This window comes from Pteropus medius, unplaced genomic scaffold (genome assembly GCF_902729225.1).
Source record: "Pteropus medius unplaced genomic scaffold, Ma_sr-lr_union100, whole genome shotgun sequence".
Taxonomy (NCBI): domain Eukaryota; kingdom Metazoa; phylum Chordata; class Mammalia; order Chiroptera; family Pteropodidae; genus Pteropus; species Pteropus medius.
Genome location: NW_024354499.1, coordinates 15,115,643 through 15,142,669, shown reverse-complemented (window position 1 = coordinate 15,142,669; position 27,027 = coordinate 15,115,643). Strand labels below are relative to the sequence as shown.

Below are 27,027 nucleotides of genomic sequence, written 5' to 3'. Positions count from 1 at the left end.
ATTTTTCGGTGTTATTATAAATGTTTAAAATTCATTTTCTGTTTGTAGATCAAAATATTACAAATTTTTGTATATTAATTTTTGTATGAAACAACCAAGCAAAAGCATCTCATCAATTCTAATACTTTATCTGTACATTCTCTTAGATTTTCAACCGAATCATCACTGATGAATAATAGCAGTTTTATTTCTTTCCAATCTTTATATGTCTTGTTTCTTTTACTTACCTAATTTTGGTGGCTAGAGGTTGAAGGAGTAGCATGCATCCTCCTCTTCGTTTCTCCTCAGAAAAGGAAACCTTTCATCTTTCCTCTGCTCTTTCCTGAATAACTCAGTCTTAAAGACTCTTCAGACACTTAATGGGCCGAGCAGATAGGATTCAACATGGAGATGTGGCCTGGTGTGGGTTGAAAGAGTTCCAACAAAATGAGAAAAGCATTCAAGGAGAGAGAGCGTGTGCATGTGCAGGCAGCCCAGTGTGGAATGTCAGAACTCAAATAGGGTGAGGAGAATATTCATTTGGGATAAAGGCTCAGCATGGGATTTAGGTGTCCAGGTCAGGTATGAAGGTACCCATGCTGGATAGCCCAGTGTGGGATATGAGAGCCCAAACAGGGTGAGGAAAGGGTCCCGAAGAGGGTGGCCTGCAGTGGAATGAGAACCCAAGTCGGGTGAGAGAGGGCCGTGCACGGGGGGTGGGGTGGGGGGGTGGATAGAGGCAGTGATGGGAGAATGGTTACATACAGGGAGGGGAATTGATCAAATAAGAACAGATAGTAAGGATAATGCCAGCCAGGTTTCACACTATCAGAGGAGGAAGTTACAAATACGTGAATGAGAGAAGACCCAGAATTAATCCTGTAGTGTTAGAATGGAATTAAAAGTGTAAGTGTGAAAGGGATGTGTGTGTGCACACATATATTCCCTAGTTCTGTCCCTGAGAGGGTCTTGGAGCAGTGGTAGCAATGAACACACCTAGTGCCTATGTCTTGGCGTCTAAATACCATTCACCACAAAAAAGGCTCTTTGGATAAGTGGCTAATTCTACGGCTGATGCAGAAAGTACAAGATGAACCTGGAATATTGTGCCAGAGAGCAGGGAGGTACTCAAAGAATGATGGGGATATGTCAGAAGGACACAGTAGCTGGCTTAGAGGGCTCACACTGGCCAAATCTAAGACAGTTTGAGCATCAAAATGAATGACGATAGTAAACTATTATATAACCCATTGAATAAAGTAGAAACCCATGAATTCCATGCGTTCATACTGCTATAAATAAATGAACTGAAAATTTAAATATTAGGTTACTTATACATTTCAAAGTACTACCCCCCCACACATAATCTTTATCAATTACAAAGAGGAGGGAAAGAATAACTTCATGATGGCAGTCTGGCAGTTACCTCCTTACTCAAGTGGCAAAGCGAACATCACCTAATGCAATAAATTGAGCATCACTTCTGGATTTTCCTGCCAAAGAGGCAGGAGCTGAATCTGATCACAAGGAGACATCAGACATACCCAAATTTAACTCTCCTTTAATCTTCAAAGTATTAATGTCTTCAAAGTTTGACTAAGGAGACTAAAGAGACAGCTGACTCTGAACTGGGTACTTTTGCTATAAAGGACATTATTGGAGAATTGGCAAAACTTAAATGGTATCTGAGGATTAGGTAGTAGTAATTTATTAGAGTTAATTTATGGTTTTTGATTATTGTATCATATTAGAAAATGTTCTTGTTTGTAGAAAATGTTCACTAAAGTATCTGGGCATGATGGGACATTAGGTCAACAACTTACTCTCAAATGGTTCAAGGAAAAAAGGTTTGTTATATGTACTTGCAACTTTTCTGTGAATTTGAGAGTGTGTCAATATAAAAATAAATTATATCAAAAAAAGAATAACAACAGGGAAACAGTTCAGCATATCACCAGTAAGTATAACATTTGCCGAACTTTTATAGAGCCTTTTTATCAGATGAAGGAAACTTTTCTACTCCTATTTTGCTAAGATAGCTGAATGTTGAATTTTACAAACATTTTTTCTGAACTTACTGAAAGTTTCAGGTAGCTTTTCTCTTCTAACCAGATCACTTGGTGCTTTACTCAGTTCCTTTTCTCATGTTAAACTAACCTTAGATTCCTGGGATTCCTTGTTCTTGATAATTTAACTTTTTGATATGTTGTTGGATTTGATTTCCTAAGATTTTGCTTAGGATTTTTGCACCTGTGATCATGAGTGACATTGGTTTATAAATTTCCTTTCCCATATTGTTCTTTTGAATTTTGTTATCTAAATTATGTTGGCCTCGTGAAATGAGTTAGGGAGTTCTCTTTCTCTAAGTGCTCTTAAAGTGTCCAGGTAAGATGGGAGACAGTACACCAGCAGGGTGCTGCCAGATACTTTCCCTTTAGTGGGTGTCCTCATAGCTGGCCAGGGGCTAGTCTTTGACTCTCCAAGTGGCTGACTGACTATTCAAGAGCAAAAGAATGGAGTATACCAGTGGACATGAGAGCCACACTAATAGAGGCCTATGCCCTGAATAGGAGTCAGTTTCTTTTGTGACACTTCTGTGGCCCCAGCTCCGGGAGACCCTCAAGGACATGCCTCTTTAGCACCAGCGAAGCCCAGAGTGTGGTTTCCCACTAGGTCGTTGTGGTTTATTCGTAGTCTTCCAAGTTCAGATGCAGTCTAGCCAGTAGAGGTCACTTTTACCATCAGCAGTGCTGCCTAATAACACAATTGATATTTCCACCATCAGATTTCCAGGGAATGGAACTAAAAAGTTAACCCAAAATCAAACTTGTCCAAAAGAGACAGACAGAGATTGAGAGAGAGAGAGAGAGAGAGAGAGAGAGAGAGAGAGAGAGAGAGAGAGAGAGAGATTGATTTTCTTAAACCTTTACTCAGAGTAAGTTATATTTTTCTAGGGATTTTTCCATTTCATTTAAAATTTCAAAATTATTGGCATAAAATTATTCGTGATACCTACCTTAAGAAATTTTTTTTGTAAAATACACCCACAGAAATGCATTAATCATACATAACAATCTAACAAATAGTTACAAAAGTAACTGTCACCCATGTACTCACCTTCAATGTCAAGATATTGTCTATGTCCCCAGAAACTCTCCTCTGACCTCGTGTGCTTATTTTTGACGGTTTATCATTGTATGTAAAAAATTCTTTGTAAGAATAATTCGAGGCCTGGGGCACTGCTGCCTTCCTTCAAAGAGGCTTCTTATTGCTTATGTCATGTGCTTGGTGCCTGGGACCATCGCAGTCCAGGGTCAAAGGTGATGACTTGTGGGACTGCTGGGTGACTGGAATGCAGGTGTTCTATTCGAGGGCTTGTGGTGTCGTTCTGGGAGGGAAAGCATCCTGTTAAATTCCTATCATTGTACTTGCTCTAGGCTCTGATTTCTGTCCCCTTCATCATTTGAGGCTTCCAAAATGAAAAGTTCAAAATTCCTTGATTCTTTTCAGTTTTAGGTTAACAGCTTCACTGCTTTGAGAATGCAGCATCGCAGCCATGAGATTTCTTTCTCTCCCCTCAAACTAAATTCTGCCCCTTTAGCGAGGCTGGCCCGTGGTGCTGCTAATCCTTTGCTTGCTTTACTTTGATAATATGGTTTTTCTGCTTTGTTTTTCAGTTTCTGGAAGAAAACTCTGACCCTACTGCCTTTGAAATTCAGGAAGAGTTAGAACGATATACAACCAAAATTGTACAGAACAACCTCCTGGGATCCCAGGGTGCACATGTGAGTTATCCTGGCTCTCTTTTTCTCAGAAAACTCGGTTTTTAGCACTGTCATTCATGCATACTTTTGGCTTCCCAAAGTTGACCTGGTAGGGTTTGAATCCTGCCTCTGCCTCTTATGAGGCCTGTGACCTTGCAAGTTGCATAACTGTCCCTGAGACACCATTTTCTCATCTTCGAAGCCTGCCCACAGGACCGATGAGAAGATTGGATGAAATTAGGTAGTGTCCAGCAAGGTTCTGGCTTACAGTTTCACTTTGAGAATAAGGTCCATGTCTTCTTCTCCTTTCTCTTTAACAGTATAAACCACCGCTGCCTCCCTATACCCCTATAGCACCTCTGTAAGTGTTAACTTGTTCAGTGAATCAGTGGTGTAGAGAATCAACCTACAGGACTAATTTGAAATCTGATTCCCCCTGTGCCCAAGTTTTACACCAGGGGTTCCAATTTAAATGGTCTAGGGTTGGCCCAAGTGGAAGTTACAAAAGCTCCCAAGTGGGTTTCATTTGCAGCCAGGCCCGAAACCACTCATGTAGCTTAACTGTGGATGCACCATTCTCAGAACCTTGAGGTACATCTGGGGGAGGCAGCAGGGAGGGAACTCCCACTGCATCTAGAGAGGTTGGTTGTAAAGTAAAGTAAGAGTAACTAGCATTTATCGAGTACTTACTTTGTTCCAAGTCCCCCTACTGCATTCATAATCTCTTTATCTTAGTAATATCTTGGTAAGGTGGTTACTATTCTTCTTCCCATATTATGAATGAGGAAACTTAAGAAGTTTCTTAGTAGTTGGCAGAGCCTGGCTACATTAGGGTTTGTGGGACATTTTGTTGAGAAAGGGGGTGACTTCCTCTGATTTTTCAAAAAAAGGTGAAAACCACTAAATGAATACCTTCCGGATTCTCTTCAAATGGCATTCTGAGGTTCTTTGCCGTTTTTTAACAGGTGAAAAATGTCTGTGAGAGCAAGAGCAATCTCATTACTTACTTCTGGAAGGCACATATGACTGCTAAGCGATGTCCCCACTGCAAGTGAGTATTGGGGCTCTTGTCTTTCCCTTTACTGAGGTGAAAGCCTCTGGCCAGTCACTCATAGCTGTTAATGTCCTATTGGGTTTTTCTCTTCTCAATCACAACTGTCCTCATGTCTAGGACTGGGCGGTCAGTTGTCCGAAAGGAGCACAACAGCAAACTGACAATCACGTATCCAGCCATGGTGCACAAGAAGGCTGGCCAGAAGGACACAGAGCCCCTAGGTAAGCAGGCGCTGGGAGGCCCTCAGCCATGTTTCCCATGCATGCATGGTCATCAGATTTCTCAAACTTTGGGAATACTTGGTCCTCTGTGCCCTGTTTCTCAGTCGCGTGCTTGTGGTGGGCCAGCAGCAGATCTGTGTCCAGGCCTTTTAGGACTGGAGGGGATTCTGGTGAGGGTGTCCAGCCCTGGCCTCTCACAGCTAATGAGCTGGGCTGCATTATGAGATAGTGCCCTGTGGGCTGAACAAGGTGACTTTTGCTTCAGGTGGTTGTTTTCTGAAAGATTTTGAAAGAAAAAGGTAAGTAATATGCTTGGCAAATATTTAGAACCATTTTCTTGTCAAACCAGTGTGGATTTATTTTGAAGTAAAATGTAGGTGAATTTGAAAGAACTATGATCAAAGAACATCAGCACCTCCTGCAGGCTGCTCCTGGTTGTCCACTAAATTCCTAGGGTAGAGTGTCTTCCTCAGCTCTGTTCTACCCTTGGGATACTTGAGGAAAAAAAATGACAGACTGGCTTAGTACTCCTGATTTTTTGTTTTTGTAGTAGTCAGTTTGTTTAATTTTTTTTTTTTTAAGTGGTGAAGATTAAATAAGGTGTTCCATTTGAAGTACTAAGACCAGTACCTGCTATGTAGTATGTGCTCTGTAGATGTAAACTATTCATTTTTATTGAATAGTCAATGTGCCAGGATGGGAAAAGCATGACCTGTGATTGACACCTCACTCTGCTACTTATTCTGAGTGGGTCTAGCAGTTAACTAGCCTTATTAGAGAAGGTCACTTTTTGGAGCCTCAGTTTCTAACTCTATTTAGTAGCAATAACGAAACCTCTTGCCCAAAGTTTAGGAAATTTCATGAGTGAAAATCCATAGCGTATTGTCACTCAACTTTATGCCAGAGCTTGAGAAGGTGAAAGAGGCAGAAAAGTAAATTCTCCTCGAGATGCATAGTCTGTCTTTTATACTGAGGACTCTTAGCAAGGCGTGGAGTAAATAACTGTCTTAGTCTGTTTGGGCTGCTTTTGCAAAAATACTGTAGACTGGGGTGGCTTATAAATAACATACATTTATTTGTCACAGTTCCAGAGGCTGAGAAATCTAAGATTGGGGTGCTGGCAAATTCAGTGTCTGGTGAGGGCCCATTTCCTCATTGATAGCTGACTTCTCCCTATTACCTCACAGAAAGGGGCAAGAGAGTTCTAGCCTGATGACCTAACCATCTCCCAGAGGCCCCACCCTCCCAACACTGTCAGCTTGGAGGTTAGGATTTCAACACATGAAACATGGGAGACACAAACATTCAGACCACAGCACTAACAAACTTGTTTATTACTTTTGAAAAAGCCTTTTATTTTAGACTAGTTTCAGACTTATGGAAGGATTGCAAAGGTAGCACAGAGAATTCCCATCTACATATATATTTTTTTAATTAAAATTGTTGAGGTGACATTGGTTAATAAAATCAAATAAGTTTCCTGTATACTCTTTACTCATTTTGCCCTAATGTAACATTTTAGATCACCATGGTACATTTGTCAAAACTAAGAAATTAACATTGGTACACTATTAATGGAATTACAAATTGCGTTTGAGTATTTCCAGTTTTTCCAGTAACATACTTTTAATGTTCCAGAATCTAATCCAGGATACCACACTGCACTTAAAAGCCTATTTAATTTTAACAGTTTGCAGTTGACCACAGGGTGGATTTTCCTGCACTTACCTGTAAATAGTCCTTAAAATGATTTTTGAGGTTGGGAACTGTTGCTCTATCCCTTACGATGCCTTAGAAAATGTTCACAGATTTCTAGAAGATAACTGTTTCTTTGAGGCTAATATTTAGCAGTTAAGTAATCTTTCAATGCCTTTGTCAAATCCATTCTTTGAAGTAATCGCTCACTGCAGCTCTGGGAATATGATAATGCCAGCCAAACGTCCGTGCATTAGAATCAAGTCAACAATAGTCTTCTATGGCTCTAGGATTGGGTTTTTAGTATTTAACAAACGTTTACTTTTTGGGCATTCAGCCATGTGCTAAGAACACACTTGTGGCTGAGCACAGTGCCAAGGTAGAGGCCTGACCATGTGGCCTCCATTCTCAGAGGAGGCTGCAAGAGTCACAGGTCAGTAACTCTAGGGAGCAGGTGATGTGGAGGTAGGTGAGCATTCTGAACAAGGGTCTGGCCACATTCCTGGTACCAAAGGGAGCCAAGCAGTGACTGTGCCTCTGTGGTCTCCACTAACAACTCATCCCACGAGGAGAGCCATAGCTCGTGAAATTCTACAAATGCTCCAGAGTGCTCTTTGAGCCCCATAGTGCACACTAACATTTTTAAATGAGAATTCTTATAGCCAAGACACTCCGCCAAGTGTGATCCAGTCTTCTCCAAGTTATTTGACCTCCCGACCCCCTTTTTCTCATGACAGCTCTTAGAGCTGAATGAAACACACTTTAGGGATGTTCTGAACTCCCATCTAGGCGGATTTCATTTTTTGTAGACTGTGAAAGTGACTTGTTAGGGGTGCGGCCCACGCGAGGCGGTAGCTTCCTGCAGGTCACTTCTGACTCAGATCTTGTGATTGAACAACCCCAGTCTGCCTTCATGGAGGTTAAACCGTGGTGGAGGCACTTCATTTACTGACAGCTCTGAGACGGGAGCTGGAGAGCACCACCAGATTCAGCTGATCTTCCTCAGCCCTTCAAGCCTATTCGGTACAAAAGGAAGTTCAGATAGTTGTTTCCAGAAATGCCCACAAAATTGTTCTTTAGGTTAATGGGGTCTTTTTTTCCCACTGAACATACAATACTGTGATTATCCCTAATGGTCAGAGCCTCTTTTCATTGTATAGTCACATTTCCTTCAATTGCATTAACTGGTTGAAAAGTTTTGCGTTATTAAGAATCCAGTTGTTAAATGTGTAGATTCCTTGACCTAGCAATTCTGCTTCCATGACTTTATCCTAAGAATTAGACATACCCACAGTATTGTTTAAATAGTTGAAAATTGGAAATGACTTAAATGCCTGTTTATAAGAGAATAATTAACTAAATTATGGCATATCTATTAATTGTTATCTAAGTTACAGATTTCTCTAAGAACTTGTGATAACAATCTCCGCAGATGGTAAAGAAACTAATTGGAGAATTAGAGGTGGAATAAAGCTGGATTTTAAAACTATGGAAAAAGGCAAAAGAGTGAGGTTTTTAAGTATAGATTATCTTAAGATATTTTGAACATTCATATTCAAGGCAGTGACTTTTTATCTGATACCGTGTACTAGATACTGTGTCTGGTGCTGTGAACATAGACACGACGGTGTTCTTGCCCTGATAAGTATATAAAAAGGGAAAACTGAGCAATATTTAATATTTGTGAATGTAGTCCTGAAGTTGATAGTTTTTTTGTTTGTTTGTTTGTTTGTTTTTTGCTTTTTTTTCCCCCTTCTTTAATTCCCCCCCACCCTCCACTTCTACCCCTGACCTATGGATGTTGCTGTCTCCCTTTTTTTAAGAACTGGATCTCTGAAAGCAGGGAGTCTCCCCCCACAAGCTCGCAGCACACACCTGGGGCCTGGCGCACCCAGGGTATGGTCCATGGCTCCACCTGGGGCGTGAACCCAGGACTTTCTGCGTGTAAAGCAAATGCGCTAACTGTTACACTATGGAGCCACCCACTGAAGTTGATAGTTTTGAACTCAGAGGATCACATTACTTATATCTTTGTTAACCATCTGAGTGCCTGGAGCCCGACCTGAGTGGCAGCCCCAGATCTGATATTCTGAGTTAGCCTGGGTATAACTGAGAGTATCCCGGAGAGATCTTGCTTGATCTGAGAAACCAAAATCAATCTGCTCCTCACACCTCAGCATGATATATGTAAGAAGAAATTAAATATACATTTACCCATAAAAACACTCATACTCATCTATAATTCTCTTTCTGTGAACATTTCTGGCAAAAAAGCCATGTGCATAAAGTTATTTATTATAATGTTACTTATAACAGTAAAAACCTGAATCAACTTACATGTCCAACTATAAGGGTATGGTTAAACCACTTAGGAAAACATCCTCTTCAGCAGAATATTATGCAGCCATTAAAAATGATGGTCAGGCAAAAGCTATGTGGTAACATGAGGAAATGCTCATAAGAAGACACTAAATGAGCAAAGTCGTATACAAAGTAGATCCACAGTTAAAATGACAACTATCTAAAACACTTGAAACCGAAGGACTGGAAAAGAATGTGTAAAAGTGATATAATGTAATAGAATGGTGGATGATTTTTTTCTTTTGCTCTGTTGATTTTATACATAGTTATATTGTTTTCATTATTTTAGATATTAGATTATGGGGGCAAAATAGAGCTGAGAATATGCTGTCCTAGAGTTTGATTTTTGTGGTTAAATTGCAGGCTTGGCAGGGTGGGGAGAAAGAATTGCTAAATCCTATTATAAAGGAGTACCTGTAATTGTATTATGCTTTGATTCCCCTCCTCGGCTCTAGGAATTGAGGAAGCTCAGATGGGAAAACGAGGCTACCTAACACCCACCAGCGCACGAGACCATCTTAGTGCCCTCTGGAAGAATGAAGGTGCTGTACCAGCCTAAAGAAATAGCCCGTTATCTTCTCCTTGCTTTAACTTAACTTCCCGGATTCATTTATCGTGCCGTATTTTTATTTTTTCAAAGTTGTAATTATTATAGATCTCTGCTAAAATTAATTCATAGGTTCGGAGCAGGCTTCAGCCTTCACTGATACGTTATAGAGATGGTCTTGTACCTTGAACTGTGAATTTGATGATTGTTGTAACTGAGCTTGGTCATTAAATGACAGCTGCTTAATACAGTTTGACATATTTCTAGAAGGTTCAGTGTAATACACCTTATTTTCAATGCCCGTAAATAAAAGGTTTTTATTTTTAAAAGTTTCTATGGGAATTCATTCTATGACTCAAAAAATGAACTCATTAAATAAGTCTTTTCTTATTGGTATTTTTATATATTTTAATTCCCTACGAAAAGGAAAATCTTCCATTTCCTTTTGAGTGTATAACAAAACTATGCAGTTATCTTCAAGCCTTCACGTCACCCACCCTCTGAGATTGTATTTGAGAACACTGGAAGTGACCATGTGTAAGGATAAGCACTTAAAAAATGAAAATATTGCTAAAGGGATGAGTGATGTCAAGGAGAAAAAGGGCACTCAATGTAGTGTGATCGTTCCTGTGGCAGGCGCTAACACATTTTATTCTTTCTCTGTAGTGTGTGTGTGTGTGTGTGTGTTTTGTTTGTGGTCATCAGATACTTAAAATAATACCTTTGAATCCACAGAAGATCCCTTCTTGGTAGCATTGTAAAAGGTTTTTGTTTTATTTTTAAGAAGGCTTTTTTTAGTTTGATTTTTTTCTTTCCATATTTCAAATATATTTTTTATAAATACCAAAATAATTTGTGTGTGTGTGTGTGTGTAAGTCTGATAGTCCAGGAGGAAAATAAGCAACAAGTGAAGGTTTTTGTTCCCCTCGTCTGCCCATCTCAGTCCCCGGGCTAAGCACTGTCGTCCCTGTGGTACTCATCCCTAAACCGTCCTTTAATCTGTGTGTAGGCTGTCAATACCCAGAGGCTATTTTTTGCTCATTTATATCAAAAGTGATTTTATTACATATCGTCCTATATTCTCGTTTACTTTTTTCCCTTTACCTAATAAAATGTTTCAGCCATCTGTGCCCTAATAGATTTAAATGATCTTTTTGTTTCGTTTCAAACACAGGATTCTTTCTGAATTTCCTTTTTTCGGGACTGGAAGATGTTGGCATGGAGTCCAGTTTCAGCCCCAGTATGTTCTTTCTGGATTTCTTAGTGGTGCCTCCCTCAAGGTAATGCCCTTTAATTGACTTTATTTCACCCATAAAAGATGTATTGAGTAATCGAATGATGACCGCTCGGAGAGGATGGAAGGGTGAAGGGCACCGAGAAATAGAGCAGCACTTTTGCTTCCAGGTTGCAGGTGTGGAAGTATTTTCCTCAACGCAGTAGGAATGTTGGTTGTCTCGAGTGTGGTGGGGTGTGAATTGCTTATAGTGGGTGGGTGAGAGGCTGAAGAACATGACCCCCCACGCTAAACATTCACTGGTTCCATGTGTCCCCCTGCAGATATCGCCCTGTCAATCGCCTGGGGGACCAGATGTTTACCAATGGCCAGACGGTGAACTTGCAGGCTGTCATGAAGGACATGGTTCTGATCCGAAAGCTTCTGGCTTTGATGGCTCAAGAACAGGAGCTGCCATGTGAGGTGGCAGCACCTGCCAAAGATGAGGTCAGGGCTGCCTTGGAGCTGATGTCATAAGCATACACACTTAGTTCTAACTCCCTGTAGTGGGCACGGACACTGGGTATCTGGAGACGCTGGTTGGGATTGTGTACAGCTGTGTGTGGACTGTCGGTTGGGGAAAACATAGGTAATGTCAGGAGGGAAGCATGGAAAGGTCTGGGTTCTGCCCCAGTGACTTTGGTTGAGTTGCTTTAATTTCGTGGACCCATCTCTACTATAACATGGGTATGGTTTGTGGTGAGATTTTACACTTAGGCTGTTCTGGGCCACCTGCCCTTGGCAGCTCTAGAAGGAAGAGTTTGCTTCCCTTGGGTTATAGTACTTGATCTTGAGTCACCCAGCTTCGTTTGGGGCTTATTAAGATCTCCAACATTGGGGTCAGGAAGGCAGGGTTATGGAGTCTAGGAGTTTCCCAGAATAGGACTGTTATGTTTGAGGCCTCAGCTTCCTCCTCAGTAAATGGTGGGGCTGAATTTATGTTTCCCATTTCAGCAAACATTCCTCGAGCGCCTGGGTTATAAAGATGAATCAGATGCTCAGAAGGGTTGCTGAGATCACTAAGGTCCTTCCCAGCTCTGAGATGCTCTCTGGATGCAAATAGGAAGGGCTTTCAGGCTCCCTTCTAGCTGCTGGGACAGTCCTGCTATGACCCAGGCCCATCAGCAGGTGGCAGCACTGTTTGTCCTCACTCTGGGTTACCCAGCCTTTCCTTTTGGGGTTGTCTTTGGTTTTGCTTAAGTTTTCTGGTTTGCTGGTGTACGTATGCTTTAAAAAAATCCTCAATATGAGAAAATCTGCCATCTGCAGGTCCTAGTCTAGTTTAGGGAAGAAAGCCATTGGATGGCCAGGTCAAATGATCAAAGATAAGAATTTTATTTTGTTGTCCCTTAAAAATAAGGTAGCCCTTTGTCTTATTAAAAAAAAAAACTGAGTCTCTACAGAAATAAACAGTATTCTCTCTGGAAGGTCTTTGCTACCTAAAGCCACAGCGCCCTCTTTCCATCGATTAATAGGACATGTTCTTATTTCTTCCCCAACTTGCTCCCCACATTCCATTGGGGAGCACCTGGCATGGGCCAGGTGCTGTTCTAGGCACTGAGGATGCCTAGTGAGACAGTCTTACTCATTTCATAAGTAATCAGGTGGCCCTGAGTTAGGTAATGCCATAGCAGTGAGTTAGGTTGACAGGGCCCCTGTCATCAAAAGGTGACCATCTCTCCCTGTGAGCCTCCTTCAGCCAGAGCAGAAAATCTATCTCTTCTTTCTATGACTAAAGATGACCCTCTATTCCCCCAGGTGAGGATAAGCCTAACTTATCACTAGTGGGTTCCATGACATTCTCCCTCCCCTCCCCCCACACCCCGCCACACCGCCTTCAGCTCCCAACACTCTGACAGGTTTCTTCTCTCATCTGACCCACGCTGGGGGTCATGGGACCATCTGTCTGTCTCCTGTGTCATACCCTGCCAGATGGGGCCAGTTGGTGGCCAGATAGTATCAATAGGTGGTGCTCTAAGGCAGCTTAAGGCCTCAGGCCTGTCTTCTGGGAAGGTACTGGAGAAGAGGAGGAGGCAAAGCCAGGGACAGAAAAGGATTGGTTAAATATTCCAATGAGGCTTGGAGATCAGCCAGTCACTTGACATATCCCAGTTGGGGACCCACATCTTAATTGATGACATACAAAATCATACGGCAAACATTTTTTCCTTTTAAGAAATTTTCCACCTGCATTTTTGTAAGTGCTTTGAAAGGATCAAGCTTTTCCAAAACCATAAATAAAGCTGAAACTCTATGAGAATCTGTTAACTCCCAGGATAAGAGAGCTTCATAAAAAGTGTGGATGTAGAAAGAATTTCTTGGGTTGCCTTCAAAATTAGATATTAAGGGGCTTTAGCAACGGTTGCTAGCAGTTTGATGAATCAGGTTACCATGTTGGAGAAGCTCATGTGGCAAATAATCGAAGCCAGTTAGGAACTGTTAGCTCTCAGTCTGGCAGCCTTTAAGGAACTAAATCCTGCCCACGACCTTGTCAGCTTAGAGGTGGGTCTTTCCCCAGCGAACCTTCAGTTGAGAGCCCAGCACTGGCTGGCTCCTTCATCACAGCCTGGGAGACACTCGGAAGCAGAGAAGCCAGAGAAGCTGTGCCCAGATTCCTGACACACAGAAACCGAAATGATAAATGTGTGTTGGTTTAAACGAAAAGAAAGCAGACCGCTTATAAATTCGAGTTCATTTTACTACCAGAAAGAGACAGTCTGGTAAATATGTAATGGGGCTGATTGACATTTTGTTGATACATACTGACAAGATGGATCTATTAGCACTTTTACCAGAGATCTAGCAGTTTCAAAAGACATAAAGGCACACTCCAGAGCTCATCATTTGTCAGAACTAGAGTAAAAAGGGAAATAAAACCAAGCCTGGCTTTTTTTGAGGTTTTTCCGTCATGCCTGTTTTCTTGGTTATGTTTTGCCAGGAAAAAGACTCTTCAGTTGCTATGGACCGATCCTTTTTGAGTATGCTTCCAGGCCAGTCCCTCACAGACAAACTATACAACATTTGGATTCGCCTTCAGAGCCACGTCAATATTGTATTTGATAGCGAGATGGACAAATTAATGATGGAAAAGTACCCTGGCATTAGACAGGTGAGCAGTAAGTTGGATCTTCATTGATAGCCGAAAGAGTTATGTAATAAACATCTTTGTATTGAAACAAGAAAATAATAAACATATTTGAGTTTTTTTAATACTTTGTGTTGATTTGTTTCCCTGTGAAGACCTTAGAGAAGAAGGACGGCTTGTTCCGAAAGCACATGATGGGGAAGCGAGTAGACTATGCAGCTCGCTCGGTCATCTGCCCAGACCTGTACATCAACACCAACGAGATTGGAATCCCCATGGTGTGTATGGAGGGGCCTCACCTACTACCCTTGGGCGGCAGATGGGAGTGTCTAAAAGAGCTAGGGAAGTGTGTGGCAGATCGTGGTGACTGGGATGGGGACAGCTTTTCCCTCTTCCTGGACAGGTCATTTGGAGGGGATGTGAGGCTGTGTGATGGCATTGCTCTCCTTGCCGGCTCTCACACCTGCCTGGAGGAAGACCCACTTCCGGGGCCACCAGGGAGCTGACTGTAGGGTGTTCCGTGTCCCCGCCCACATATCTTTCTTCTGCCTGTCTTGGACCAATCTTTAAATCTTCTTAGTCAAATGGGCTGCATGACAGAGATGAGCCTGGGGGTAAGGGGGATTTCCATCCCTTGTACTCTCCTGGCTTCAGGAGTCAGGAATGTTGGTTGCCAGGGAGAGAGAGAGAGTGGGCCCCAGAGAGGAGGCGTGTGTCCTTGGGTAAGCAGTTAGCCCCATCTACCCATTAGTGTTTCCTTGGGGAGCCAACCTTCTTTTTTCACTTCCCCACCAGCTCGAGCTGTGGGGCTCATTAGCAGTTGTTCCTTAATGGGCCTTGAGGTCAGTAATATGAAGATGGTTTAATTCCCTCTGTGGAGAGTCTCATTTCCTCATGCTTTGCCCCTTCTGCTGCTCTCAGGGGAGTGCTGGTAATGAGCAGAGCTCAGCTGTTCTGATGGCCTCATGTGTACGCACTGCTTCATCTCTCGGGCACACTTGGGCTTCCTGGGCGAGGGCATAACGAATGAGACGACAAGAGTCAGAACAGTCAGTCTTGTGCCTACCACCTCCTGGAAACCGTAGGTCTTTGCATCCGGAAGCTGGGTCAGTGGCAGGGAAAGGCATTGTGAAGCCCGGTGGCACCATTCCTGAGTCCAAGGCCCTGAGAGGAGGGGTCTATGAGCTGTTTGTTGCTTTCTCTGGACAGAGGGCAGGGGCTACCCCATTGGCTTTGGCCTCCTGGTGCCTAGAGTGTCCCTAGCTTTGGGAGAGACCTTTAGTGCTGCCTCCGCTTTCCACTTTCAGAGGTACTTTCTTGGATCTGGGTTCATTTGTTTGTTAATGGCTTGTTCCCTGACAGAGACTCGGGAGTTAACACCCAGCCCCTCTCCAACCTGCCCAGGTCTCAGGGCCACGGTGGCAGGGAGTTGTTACTCAGTGTATGGCCATGAGGAGCAGAGCATGTGAAATGGTCCTCTTGGTCCCGTGTGGCACGTCCTACCCCTAAGGCCCTGTGGAGAGGTGTTATGGGAGCAAAGCAGGCGAAATAAGTTTGCATAATAAGCTAGAGACTCAGCAGTGACCCACACAGACTATCGTATCCCCTGTGAAGCTAATAATCCAATGGCGGAGACACATAAACAAATACACAGGAACGTAAACACTGTCAGGTGGTAGTTAGCGTGTCAGCAAAAGTAGAACAGGCTACAGGGAAAGGAGCAGAGGATGAGGTGTTGGAGAAGGTCTCTCACAAAGTGCTGTTGGAGCAGAGAACTGGACAGTTAAACAAGGTCCTTTGCATAGGACTCCCCAGAGTCTCTGGTATGGTTATGTGAATTTTCATCTCAGATGCCACCTTGATTGTAGTGGCTGCCGTAACTGCTGAGTAAAGAGATTCTGAAGCCATGTGTGGGTTCAGGGCAGGGGTCATGATCAGTTAGTAATGTCTGTTGGAGTAGAAGGCGATGTGGTGGTACTTGAGGGCAGGCTTTTGCCACCTCTCTCAAGCTAGCATCCCATTCTGTGTTCTTTTTTGGGCCCGTGAATTTATTGGCATATAAGGAAATGAGGAAGTTTTAGAGTAAGTTAAAAAAATTTTAATGTGTAAACTGCAATATGCAGATCATTCTCTTCAGTCAGACTCTGTGGAAAAGGAAGGCCCAATCTCTGTTCCCTTAAGACCACAAATATGGAAAAATGGCTCTGTGGAAAAGATAGGCAAGATGTTGCTTTACTCCCTGAAGGACCTTTTTGGCTAACACAGCACCTGCACTTCTTGGAGAAAAAGTCAGATTTTGAGTCAGTGTAATCTTTTTCTGCCTACCCTGAGTTTTCATAGCCACTCCTTGTTTTCAGGTTTTTGCCACAAAGCTGACCTACCCTCAGCCAGTTACCCCCTGGAACGTTCAGGAACTGAGGCAAGCAGTCATCAACGGCCCCAATGTGCACCCAGGAGCTTCCATGGTCATCAACGAGGATGGCAGTCGCACAGCCTTGAGTGCCGTGGACCTGACCCAGCGGGAGGCCGTAGCCAAACAGCTTCTGACACCAGCCACGGGGACGCCAAAGCCCCAGGGGACAAAGATTGTGAGTAGTGGGCAGATTCGATCAGTGACTGCTGGCTATCGGCTCTGGCTCCAGTGAGTGTCGTGGCAGGAATGCTGTGTGAGCCTCCCCAAAATGAAGTTTCTCCCACATGTGGGTGTTCCTCCGGGGCTTAGTGGTGCTTGCTTTATCTCTGCAGTCCAGCTGGGGCTGCTAGGGCCTGGACACCATGATCGAAGCTTCATTTGGCTGCCTTAATGCCATGCAGCACAGTGCTGGGCACATCAAGGGCTTAAGAAAGGCTCTTTAATAATAACTCAGTTTTGATCCTGGGGCTGGAGAATTTGCTGCTTTGTCCAGGGCTACTCAGAGGCTGGTCCTCAGGTCAGTAGCAGCAGCAGTGTCCCTGGAGCTTGTGAGAAATACACATTCACCCTCCTTTTAGCCTCCCCTCCGCATACCAGATTAGAATCTCTGGGAATGGGGCCCAGGACTTTGCTTTTTAACAAGCTCTCCCTCAATTTTGAGAAACCCAAAGGAGGTAAACATTGTGTCAGCGATAACTGATAATTGACAGGTTTCATCTGCTGCTTCAATTTCGGGTGATTGCTAGTGTTTGCCCACAGTACTGTGTTAAGGGATCCTGAGCCTTATCTGGGCTCCACGGGCAAGAGTATGTGACTGGTTAACAATGTCATTTGAGAGCATGAAATTGGTGGGTGACATCGTTTGTGTCCTTGTCAAATAATAGCCATTTCATGCTAACAGAGGATAGCAAATGACCCTAACCAGGTGGTTGTGGCAGAAGTGGGAGTTAAATGGATTCAATTTGGGTTTAATTTCTGGGTGACAGCCCAGAGTCGGGGGGTGACTGACTGTGTTTTCTTCACCTCTCCTTGCCCTCTGACACATCTAGACCCAGTGGCTGACCAGGTCTTTAGCTATGAGTCCAAGCTCTGCTGTTTCCTCAGCCATGAAAGAACCTTGAAGGAGAAACAGAGGAAAAGGAAGTGCTCTTGGCCTTGTCATGGGGACCACTGGTTCCCACTGCTCTTCCCTGCAGCTTGTCGTCTTGCTTCCTCCCCATCTTGCAGCTCTCCTGATGCAGAGCAGTAACATGCCACATGATTTCTGCTTTGGTGGCAGGGAACACATGCAGGAACAAATCAAGTCACCAAATTTGTTCTTATCTAGTGTATTAAGTAAGGTTTGTGTTCAGGCTCACAGGTTTTCCTGCCTTCCTTAAGTGCCTGGTGTTTTGCTAGGAGCTGTGTGAGAACTGTAAGTGAATTCAGGGTGTATTTCACTTAACAGTTAACTGAAGTCAAACATTGAAATGGTGTCCATAGGAAATTTTGAGAGAAAATTGAGAATGGAGAGCAGAGTGGGGTCAGGTGGTACTGAGTGAGGGCTCACTACCTCCTACGTACTGCGCTTGGACAGGATCCTGCCACCCTGGAGTTTACTGTGTCACCATTAAGGAATGAGACTGCTGAGTGCTATGGCAGGCACAATAGGGAATAGCAATGGAGGACGGTGACTTTATTTACATGATGCTCAGGAAGAAAGGAGTTTGAGGGCATTGTGTAGGGTGGGCTGGCAGGGGGCTTTGTAGTCATCGGGAAGCAAGTGAGGGCCAGCTTGAGGGCTTCTGGGGAGCTAGGGGTGAAAGCAGGGGATGTTTCAGAGGGAGAGCCGGGGGACTTGGCGATAGCTGGGGGTCAGGGCTGCAGAAGAGAGGAGAGGTGAGAAGGAAGCCATGGTTTACAGAATGGGAGAATGGGAGAGCCCTGGACGGAGTGGCATCTGGGCCCTTCTAAGGGGTGATTGTGGGGAATCTCAGGGCCCATCTTGCATAAAAGGTAGAAATGCAGGACTTTGATTAAGGGGCCACAAAGTTAAGCCTTGAAATTATTAGAGTGTTAAATCCTTTAACCACAAAGTACAGTAGAGAAAAAGGGGGAAACTGGGAAGTTGGGCCTCAGGAAGCTGAGGGAGAAGAGAGTGGTGTCTGCGTCTGTCCTCTCACATGTGGGCGAGGGGTTCTCTGGGTCAAGACCAGCCCCTGGGTATCTTTGTATCTCCCAGGGGCACTTACTAGATATTCGTGAGATAAATATGAAATTCAGATGAATGAGGAAACCGAGAAGACGCATTATTTTTGTCCAAATGAAAATCACCTATGATCTAGAAGAGCAATTCAAACAAAGGAGAAGGAGCCAGGTTTCAGAGCCTTTGTAAGGCAGCAAAGGCTATAACTAAGGACATTTGAAGAAAAAATATAAGAATATGGGGGTTTCTGACATTATTGGGATGTGAGGATGAGGCAGCTGCAACAAAACCACTTTGCATGGTCTCAGTTACGGCTATAGGGTTGGAGGTGAGTGGGCTTGGGAGCTTATAGAGGGACAGTTGGTCTCACTGCCACACGTTGGTCAGTTCATGGGAAGTGACTGAAATGCATTCTGAGCAGCAGCGAGGTTGTTTGAGGTGGACCCAGTTGCTAGTCTTCCGGCTGAAGTTCTAGCCATGAATACACGGTCCCTGCCTCCTCCTCCAGCCTCACCTCTCAGCTCGCCCCTCACACTGCAGCCATCCCATCCATGCAGGGCTCTTTCTCCCCTTCAGGCCTTGTGCTTGCTGTCCCCTTGCCCTCTCCTGGACTCCCCCACTAACTCCTGCTAGTCCTTTTCTCAGCAATGCCCTCCTTCCTCCAGCACAGAGGTCCACAAACTTTTTCAGCAAAGGGCCAGATAGTAAATATTTTAGGCTTTGTGGGCCCTGCAGCCCTGCTGTTGTAGCGTGAAAGCCGCCACAGGTGGTAAGCAAATGGGCATGGCTGTGTTCCCCAAAATAACTCTATTTACAAAAACAGGTGACTTGCCTGTGGACTATAGTTTGCCCCTCTCAAAACCGTGTGTGGTCCCCGCACTGTGTTCCCACCACACCCTCATCCTCTCACAACTCTTATTGTGTTGTATTGTCACTGTGTATGCACCCATCTGTCTGCCCTTGAGTTCCCATGAGGACATGAGCAGGATGTTCTGCTCACCACTCGGAAACCCCTGTGGAGTGGATGGGTCCAGGCTGAGGCATGGGAGGCTTTGAGGCATGAGGGCCACGCTGGACCTGACGATGAGGCCCAGGGGCAAAGATAGGAAAGGACTTTATCAAGGAAAAGTAGTTCTGACATCAGGACCTGAGGACTCAGGATGATTATCTTTATTCTCCAAAAACTCAATCATGTTATATATATAATATATACTTGTAAATTGCATCAAATATGTGTGCACTTATAATAATTTATTTGTAATTTGTAAAGACTTTCGTCAGTGATATTGTGTATAGATCAGGGCTAAAGGGCTGGGTGAAGTGACAGGTCCAAGTGAGGATGAGAGGGGTTAAGAGAGGAGGGAAAAGGATGACCGAAGGGCCTGTCTCCCAGGAGGTATGAAATCTCTGCCCCTTCCCCTGGGCCTCGTAAATGGAGGAGGAAGTGGGCAGGACAGCCAAGTCTCATTTCTCGGCCCTGCAGTCTGCCAGAAGCCGATTTTGGCTCTGGGTTTGCCCCTGAAAACTCTGACCCGGGCACAGGGGCATGCTAATTTTCACTGCAGTATTTATTTAGAGACAGATGAAAAAGGAAGGACTTCAGGTTTGGTTTGGCGAGGGGAGTGCCCTGTGCTCCAGGGCTTCTGTTTGAATTGGCGGGTGCCTGCCAGTCTGGCCTGCGTGCCTTCCCAGCTATGGGCTTTGCTTATGCTGGAGGATGTCTCGAATTTGTGAGACTTAGATCTGAGGCCCAGCCTGGGGTTTTGAGCCTGGGCCACAGGTCGAGCAGTTACTCCCTTGAGAGCCTAAAGAAATAAGACCTTGAAAGTCAGCTCAGGCTCAATAACATGCACTGGGCAGATGCTCATGGGAACCCTCAGAGTCCAGGTCTCCCTGCAAACACTGAAGCGGAGGCAGGGAGGGGAAGGTTTGAGTTCCTTGGGGCGCAAAAAGACTGACTCTACATCAAGTGTTTTTGGAACTGCCTTTTAGAATTTGTGAGGTTTGCTCCCTCCTTCACTGAGTTGGGGGAAACTTTCAGCCTAGATTAGTAGGAATGGGAGGAGGGAGGTGGGGAACATCTTATTAACCGTAGCCTCTCTCTTTCTCCAGCTTTCTGATACAGCTTCATAAATGTGGACAACATAAGAAGACAGTAGCCTTGGAGAACTTTGTTGTTCCCTCAGCCTGTTATCTGCTGGGATTTAGAGGAGAATTGGGGTGGGGGGAGGTCTCACTGAGTCTCCACAATTCCCCTGGGCTGCTAAGGGGGCCTGCAGAATAGTTGAGGTAGCAGTTTTTCACGCATTTGCTTTTTAAAATATCATTTTTATTCATCATTTAGAAAGCCCGGTAGTTAATATAAGATAAAAGGCAGTAAAAGGCTTAACAGATCTAATATTAAAGTCAACTTTGTGGGAGGAGGTGTTCTTTTGGGAGGGCATGACCAGTGGCATATTGGTGAAAAAAAGTGTGAATGGTGCTTATCTTTAAGGGGTAAAATTACTTGTGGTTTTTATTTTCTTTAAATTTGTCTGTATTTTGTTTTCCTTCTACAATGAGCATATCATTTAGTAGTTTTTGCTTTATTTAAAAATACTTGAAGATCTTTTAAAAAATTTTTACAGAAGTAAATAACCTGCTTATCGTAACATGAACAATACTAAGATGTATAAAGGTAATAATAATGATGTAAGGATAATCTGTGCCTTACTCGCCTTCCACATGCGCCCCTGGCCCTAAGGAGCCCAGAGTAGCAGCTTGGTGAGGAGCCATACATCCTTTTCCCTTTGTGTGTATAAATACGTACAGAGTTGGGTTGGGTTTTGAATTGCCTCATCCTAGCACCTTAGCTGGCATCTGGATTTTTTTTTAACTGGAATACATTATTGCCGTCACTTTAAGACTGGGAGAGATTTAACAGAGCCCTTTTCATCAGTGCATAATATTCCATAGTATATACCATGATTTATTCACCTATGCTCCTTCTGTAGGGTGGCCAGGTCATTTTCAGTTTTTGCCACTATAAACAGTGCCACGTAAACATAATGTTCATAAAGTCTTGCATTGGCACTCTTTTTCTTCTGAAATGCCAAAAGGAAATGAATTTTAAATGTTCTAAACACCTTTGTCAAATTTCTTTCCTGAAGACTATGGCAATTTAAACATTAATATTTTGAATGTAATAAAATGTTTTCAGAGGGCATTGAACTGGGAATCAGGAACCCTGTGTTCCAGTCCTGGCTCTGCTATATGAGGTTGGGCAAGATATTTCTAAAGTGCGGAATTTATACTTAGAATAACATACTCATGCGTAAGCAGAGGGGATTCTAGAGGTCTGCCAAGTCCTTTCAAGCCCAGGGGTTTTACAGCTACATGCAGATATGATGTCTTCAGATGTATCCATTTCTTTCTTCAAATTAATTTTCTGAGGAATTCAAGACTCTGGAAAGGGCATGCATCTCTGAAGTAGACAGAGTTTCTGGACAGAGGTCTGGAGCCTTGTCTGTTGCTTATACCACTGAGCCCAGAGCCCGGGTCAGGGCTGTGCTAGGCTAGCAGCTATTTCTCAGAGTACCAAAGAGGCTTAGTGACTATTTCTCAAAGAATTCTAGGGTTTTGCTCCAGACTGAAAATTCCCCCTTTATTTAGTTGAATAAAGCATGAGACAGAGGCCACACTCAGGCCAGTCGGAGGTGAGTTCCCAGAATAGTTGTAATGATACTGAAGTTGCCTCTGATCACCCTTCTGCTCTCTCCCCTGCCCTAGGTGTGCCGGCATGTGAAGAACGGGGACATTCTCCTCCTGAACCGACAGCCCACCCTGCACAAACCCTCCATCCAGGCACATCACGCCCGCATCCTTCCCGAAGAGAAAGTCCTACGGCTCCACTATGCCAACTGCAAAGCCTACAATGCTGACTTTGATGGAGACGAGATGAATGCCCACTTCCCCCAGAGTGAGCTGGGCCGGGCCGAAGCCTCTGTCCTGGCCTGCACGGATCAGCAATACCTTGTTCCCAAGGTAGGTCTGACTTTGGGGCCATTCCACAGTTATTGCCGGCACAACTCGACTCTTCAGATCTGGGCCCTCTCCAGTTCCTGGAGTCAGTGGGCCCAGGGCAGAGGCATGTGGAACACAGGGTCCTGGCTACTATCAGGTGGAGTTTCCGACCCTCTAGTTCCTTAGAGCCAGGGAAAGGTTTCTGTTTTGCTGCCTCTTAAATGGAGAAATTATAAGTCATCACCAAAAGCTGAGTTTAGCAGCTACATAATAGGCTTAGATTTGTAGCTTATTAGCCTATGGCAAGCATTAGCATCCCAACTGTGTTGGTCCCCATGATCCTCAGATGACTTTGATCCTTTGAATTATGATTGAATGAATTTTAAGAGACAGCTTAACTCCAAGTACCCAGATGAGGTCCCCTCCAGCCCACGAAGGCATCTTCTCTTTGAATCCCTTCCTTCTCTCTCTCACTGAGGCTGGTCCTCAGAGGCCTGGCCAGCTGACTCATTCCTACTAAGTGGCAGAGATGGAGTGAGCATGTGCTCATGGGAGCAACAGAGCGGGGAAAGAGCCCCATCCCTCCTTACTCCTCATCACTCACCCAAAGACTGGAGGCCTTTTAAACCGTAAGTCTCATGCATCAGTGATTCACAGTAATACATCATTCACTTGGATTGTGGTAGAGTATGAAAGAATTAGTAGTAATGATAATACATTTCCTACTGTACCACTTGGAAATGTGGCTACCATTTCCAAGTACCTTTTCAGTGCCAGACAGGATGCGAAGCACTTTGGAGGCTTCTCCTTTTACCCTCCCCACAGAGGGTGGAGTAGGTGCTACTAATGTCCACATCTGCACATGAAGAAGTGGTGTAACTTGCCCTGAGACATGTAGCTGAGAAGGAGAAGGAGGAACCAGGAGCTCCTAGATCCTTGGCATTTTGTTCATTTCCCTCTGTGGGCCCTGCAGCCCTTCTGCAGGAGAGACAGAGACCTTTGCAGTCTGAGAAGCACTAGATTCTGCTCAGAGATGTCCAGCATTGATTACTGCCCTCTCTTTCTGGGAACTTCTCTTTCCCCATCAGTCATCTCTCTCCCTGGGACTCAGGCAGGTGGCCAGGGGCTAGTGCCCTAGCCTCTTTTCCCACCAGATGCACCACAGTAGGTGCATAATGAACACAATTGTTTAACTTTACTTTCTGTGCCTACCTTAGCCGGCTGTTGATTAGTGAAGGGGCTGTAAGTAGGCAAGAGTTAGGGCCCACTCAGGGCACTCGGAAATTAGGAGAAATACTTTTACTAATTTTTACTAATGTACTAATAATTAGATGAAATACTTAGAATGAGATAAGTTTACTAATTTGAAAATAGGCTTTTGTCTTTTCATGTAAATGGTAACGGTCATAGCTATAGTTGTAGTGGCAGTAAAAGCTCACCTGTTAAGTACTTCCTCTTCATTATGCACTGCTTCACACAATTTGCCAACATTCTCTTATTTAGTCCTCACAACAGCTTTATGAGGCAGGTGCAATTTTTAGATGAGGAAACACGAGTGAGTAACTTATCAGCCAGCAATGAGGTCAGGATTGAACCTAGCACCTGACCCCTAAGCCCATATGCTCAGCCCCCTTGACAGGCGAGGCTGGGGCTAGGTGAGGGCAGTAAGTAGATGCCAGGGCTGAGCTGGCTCTCTGACTCTCTACAGGCAGCATCACATTTCACCACAGGGAACACTACCAGAGAGCTGCAGACGGTTTAATTTTGCTGGCAGAGTGACCTCTGGACATTAGCTGTGTAAGGAGTTGGGGCGCTCTGAAATTCTCAGACCAGTGAACTTGAATGTTCTATACCTGATTTTGATTGAAAAAGATAGTATAGGGAGCTTCATGTTTACACCTGTCCTGCAAATGCCTGACCTATTTAAATCCAGATGCGCCTCATCACATGCTCCCATGCCTATGAGTTTTAGGTCGGTAGACAGGCAGAACACAGGTAAATAGGCTTATATCAATAAATTAATTTTCTTTTTTTTGAATTTATTTTTCAGTTACAGTTGACATATAATATTGTATTAGTTTCAGTGTACAACACAGTGATTAGACATTTATATACCTTAGGAAGTACTCACTCCAATAAGTCTAGTACCTACCTGAACCGTACATAGTTATTACAATATTATTGACTATATTCTCTGTGCTGTACTTTACATCCTTTTGACTGTTATAACTGTCAGTTTGTATTTCTTAATCCTTTTCACATTTTTCACCCAGTGCTCAATCCCCCGCCCTTCTGGCAATCATCAAATTGTTCTTTGTATCTAGTTTGTTTCTGTTTTCTTTGTTCATTTATTTTGTTTTCTATATTCCACATGTAAGTGAAAATATATGGTATTTGTCTTTGACTTATTTCACTTAGCATAATACTCTCTAGGTCCATCAATGCCCTCACAAATTGTAACATTTCACTTTTTTATGGATGAGTAATATTTCATCATATGTATGTACTACTTCTTTTTGATCCATTTGTCTATCAGTGGACGTTTAGGTTACTTCCGTATCTTGACTAATGTAAATAATGCTGCAATGAACATAGAGGTGCATATGACTTTTTAAATTAGTGTTTTGGATTTTGTCAAATAAATGCCCAGAAGTGGAATTGCTGGGTCATAGTGATAGTTCTATTTTTAATTTTTTGAGGAACCTCCATATTGTTTTCCATAGCTGCTACACCATTTTCCAGTCTCACCAACAGTGCGCAAGGGTTCCCTGTTTTTCCACATCCTTGACAACACTTGTTTGTGAATTTATTGATGATAGCCATTCTCACAAGTAGGATAATCATATCTTATTATGATTTTAATTTGCATTTCTCTTGTGATTAGCAGCATTGAGCATCTTTTCATATGTCTGTTGGCTGTCTGTATGTCCTCTTTGGAGAAATGTCTATTCAAATCCTCTGACAAATTTTTAATTGGATTATTTGTGTTTTTGATGTTAAGTTGTTTGAGTTCCTTATATATTTTAGATATTAACTCCTTATCGATATATCTCCCATTCAATAGGTTGTTTTTTCATTTTGTTCATGGTTTTCTTTGCTGTGTAAAATCTTTTTAGTCTGATATAGTTCTGTTTATTTTTTCTTTTGTTTCTTTGCCCAAGGAGATGTATCCAAAAAAAAGATATTACTAAAAGCAATGTCAAAGAGTTTACTGCCTCATTTCCTTCCAGGAGTTTTATGGTTTTGGGTCTTACATTGAAGTCTTTAATCTATTTTGAGTTTATTCTTGTATATGGTCCAAGAAAGTGGTCTAATTTCATTTTTTTGCATGTATCTATCCAGTTTTCCCAACATCATTTATTGAATAGGCTGTCTTTCCTCCATTATATATTCTTGCCTCTGTTGTCATAGATTAGTTGACCATATAGACATGGGTTTATTTCTGGGTTCTCTATTATGTTCCATTTGTGTATGTATGCATTTTATGCCAGTACCATGCTATTTTGATTATTATAGCCTTGTAGTATAGTTTGATATCATGATACTTCCACCTTTGTTCTTTTTTCTGAAGATTGCTTTGGCTACTTGAGATCTTTGTGTTTCCATATAAATTTTAAGATTATTCTAGTTCTCTGAAAAATGCCATTGGTATTTTGATAGGGATTGCACTGACTCTAGATTACTTTGGGTAGTATAAACATTTTAATGATGTTAATTCTTCCTATGCATGAGCACAGTATATGCTTTCATTCATTTGCATCTTCAGTTTCTTTCCTCATTGTCTTATAGTTTTCTGAGTACAGGTCTTTTACACCTTTGGTTAAATTCCTAGTTATTTTATTCTTTTCGATGCAATTGTAAATGAGATTGTTTTCTTAATTTCTATTACTGATAGTTTGTTATTGGTGTATAAAAATGCAACCAATTTCTGAATATTAATTCAGATATATCCTGCTACTTTACTGAATTCATTTATCAGTTCTAATAGTTTTTGGTGGTATCTCTAGGGTTCTCTAAATACAGTATCATGTCATCTGCAAATGACTGTTTTACATCTTCATTTCCAATTTAGATGCATTTTATTTCTTTTTCTTGTCTGATAGCTGTGGCTAGGACTTCCAATAGTATGTTGAATAAAAGTGGTAAAATTGGACATCTTTGTCTTCTTTCTGATGTTACAGAGAATGCCTTTAGCTTTTCCACATTGAGTACAATGTTAGCTTTGGGTTTATCATATATGGCCTTTATTATGTTGAGATATGTTCTTTCTATAGCCACTTTGCTGAGATTTTTAGCACAAATGGATGCTGAATTTTGTCAATCGCCTTTTCTGCATCTATTGATATGATCATATGATTTTTATCCTTCATTTTGTTAATGTGTATCATGTTAATTGACTTGCGGATATGGAATCATCTTTGCATCGCGGGAATAAATCCCACTTGATC

At 43.0% G+C, this 27,027-nt stretch overlaps 1 protein-coding gene across 3 annotated transcripts in view; it reads left to right on the top strand.

The window, feature by feature from the left end:
* The window catches only part of POLR1A (RNA polymerase I subunit A), an 85,167-nt gene that overhangs the window by 10,374 nt on the left and 47,766 nt on the right, over positions 1 to 27,027 (top strand). For all 3 annotated transcript variants that reach the window (XM_039852354.1, XM_039852353.1, XM_039852352.1), the window contains exons 4-13: positions 3,657 to 3,764; positions 4,709 to 4,794; positions 4,915 to 5,018; positions 9,530 to 9,616; positions 10,796 to 10,901; positions 11,179 to 11,341; positions 13,833 to 14,003; positions 14,135 to 14,257; positions 16,337 to 16,567; positions 22,346 to 22,600. In XM_039852354.1, the coding sequence (XP_039708288.1) occupies positions 3,657 to 3,764; positions 4,709 to 4,794; positions 4,915 to 5,018; positions 9,530 to 9,616; positions 10,796 to 10,901; positions 11,179 to 11,341; positions 13,833 to 14,003; positions 14,135 to 14,257; positions 16,337 to 16,567; positions 22,346 to 22,600 (1,434 nt within the window). The remainder of the gene's footprint in view (positions 1 to 3,656; positions 3,765 to 4,708; positions 4,795 to 4,914; positions 5,019 to 9,529; positions 9,617 to 10,795; positions 10,902 to 11,178; positions 11,342 to 13,832; positions 14,004 to 14,134; positions 14,258 to 16,336; positions 16,568 to 22,345; positions 22,601 to 27,027) is intronic.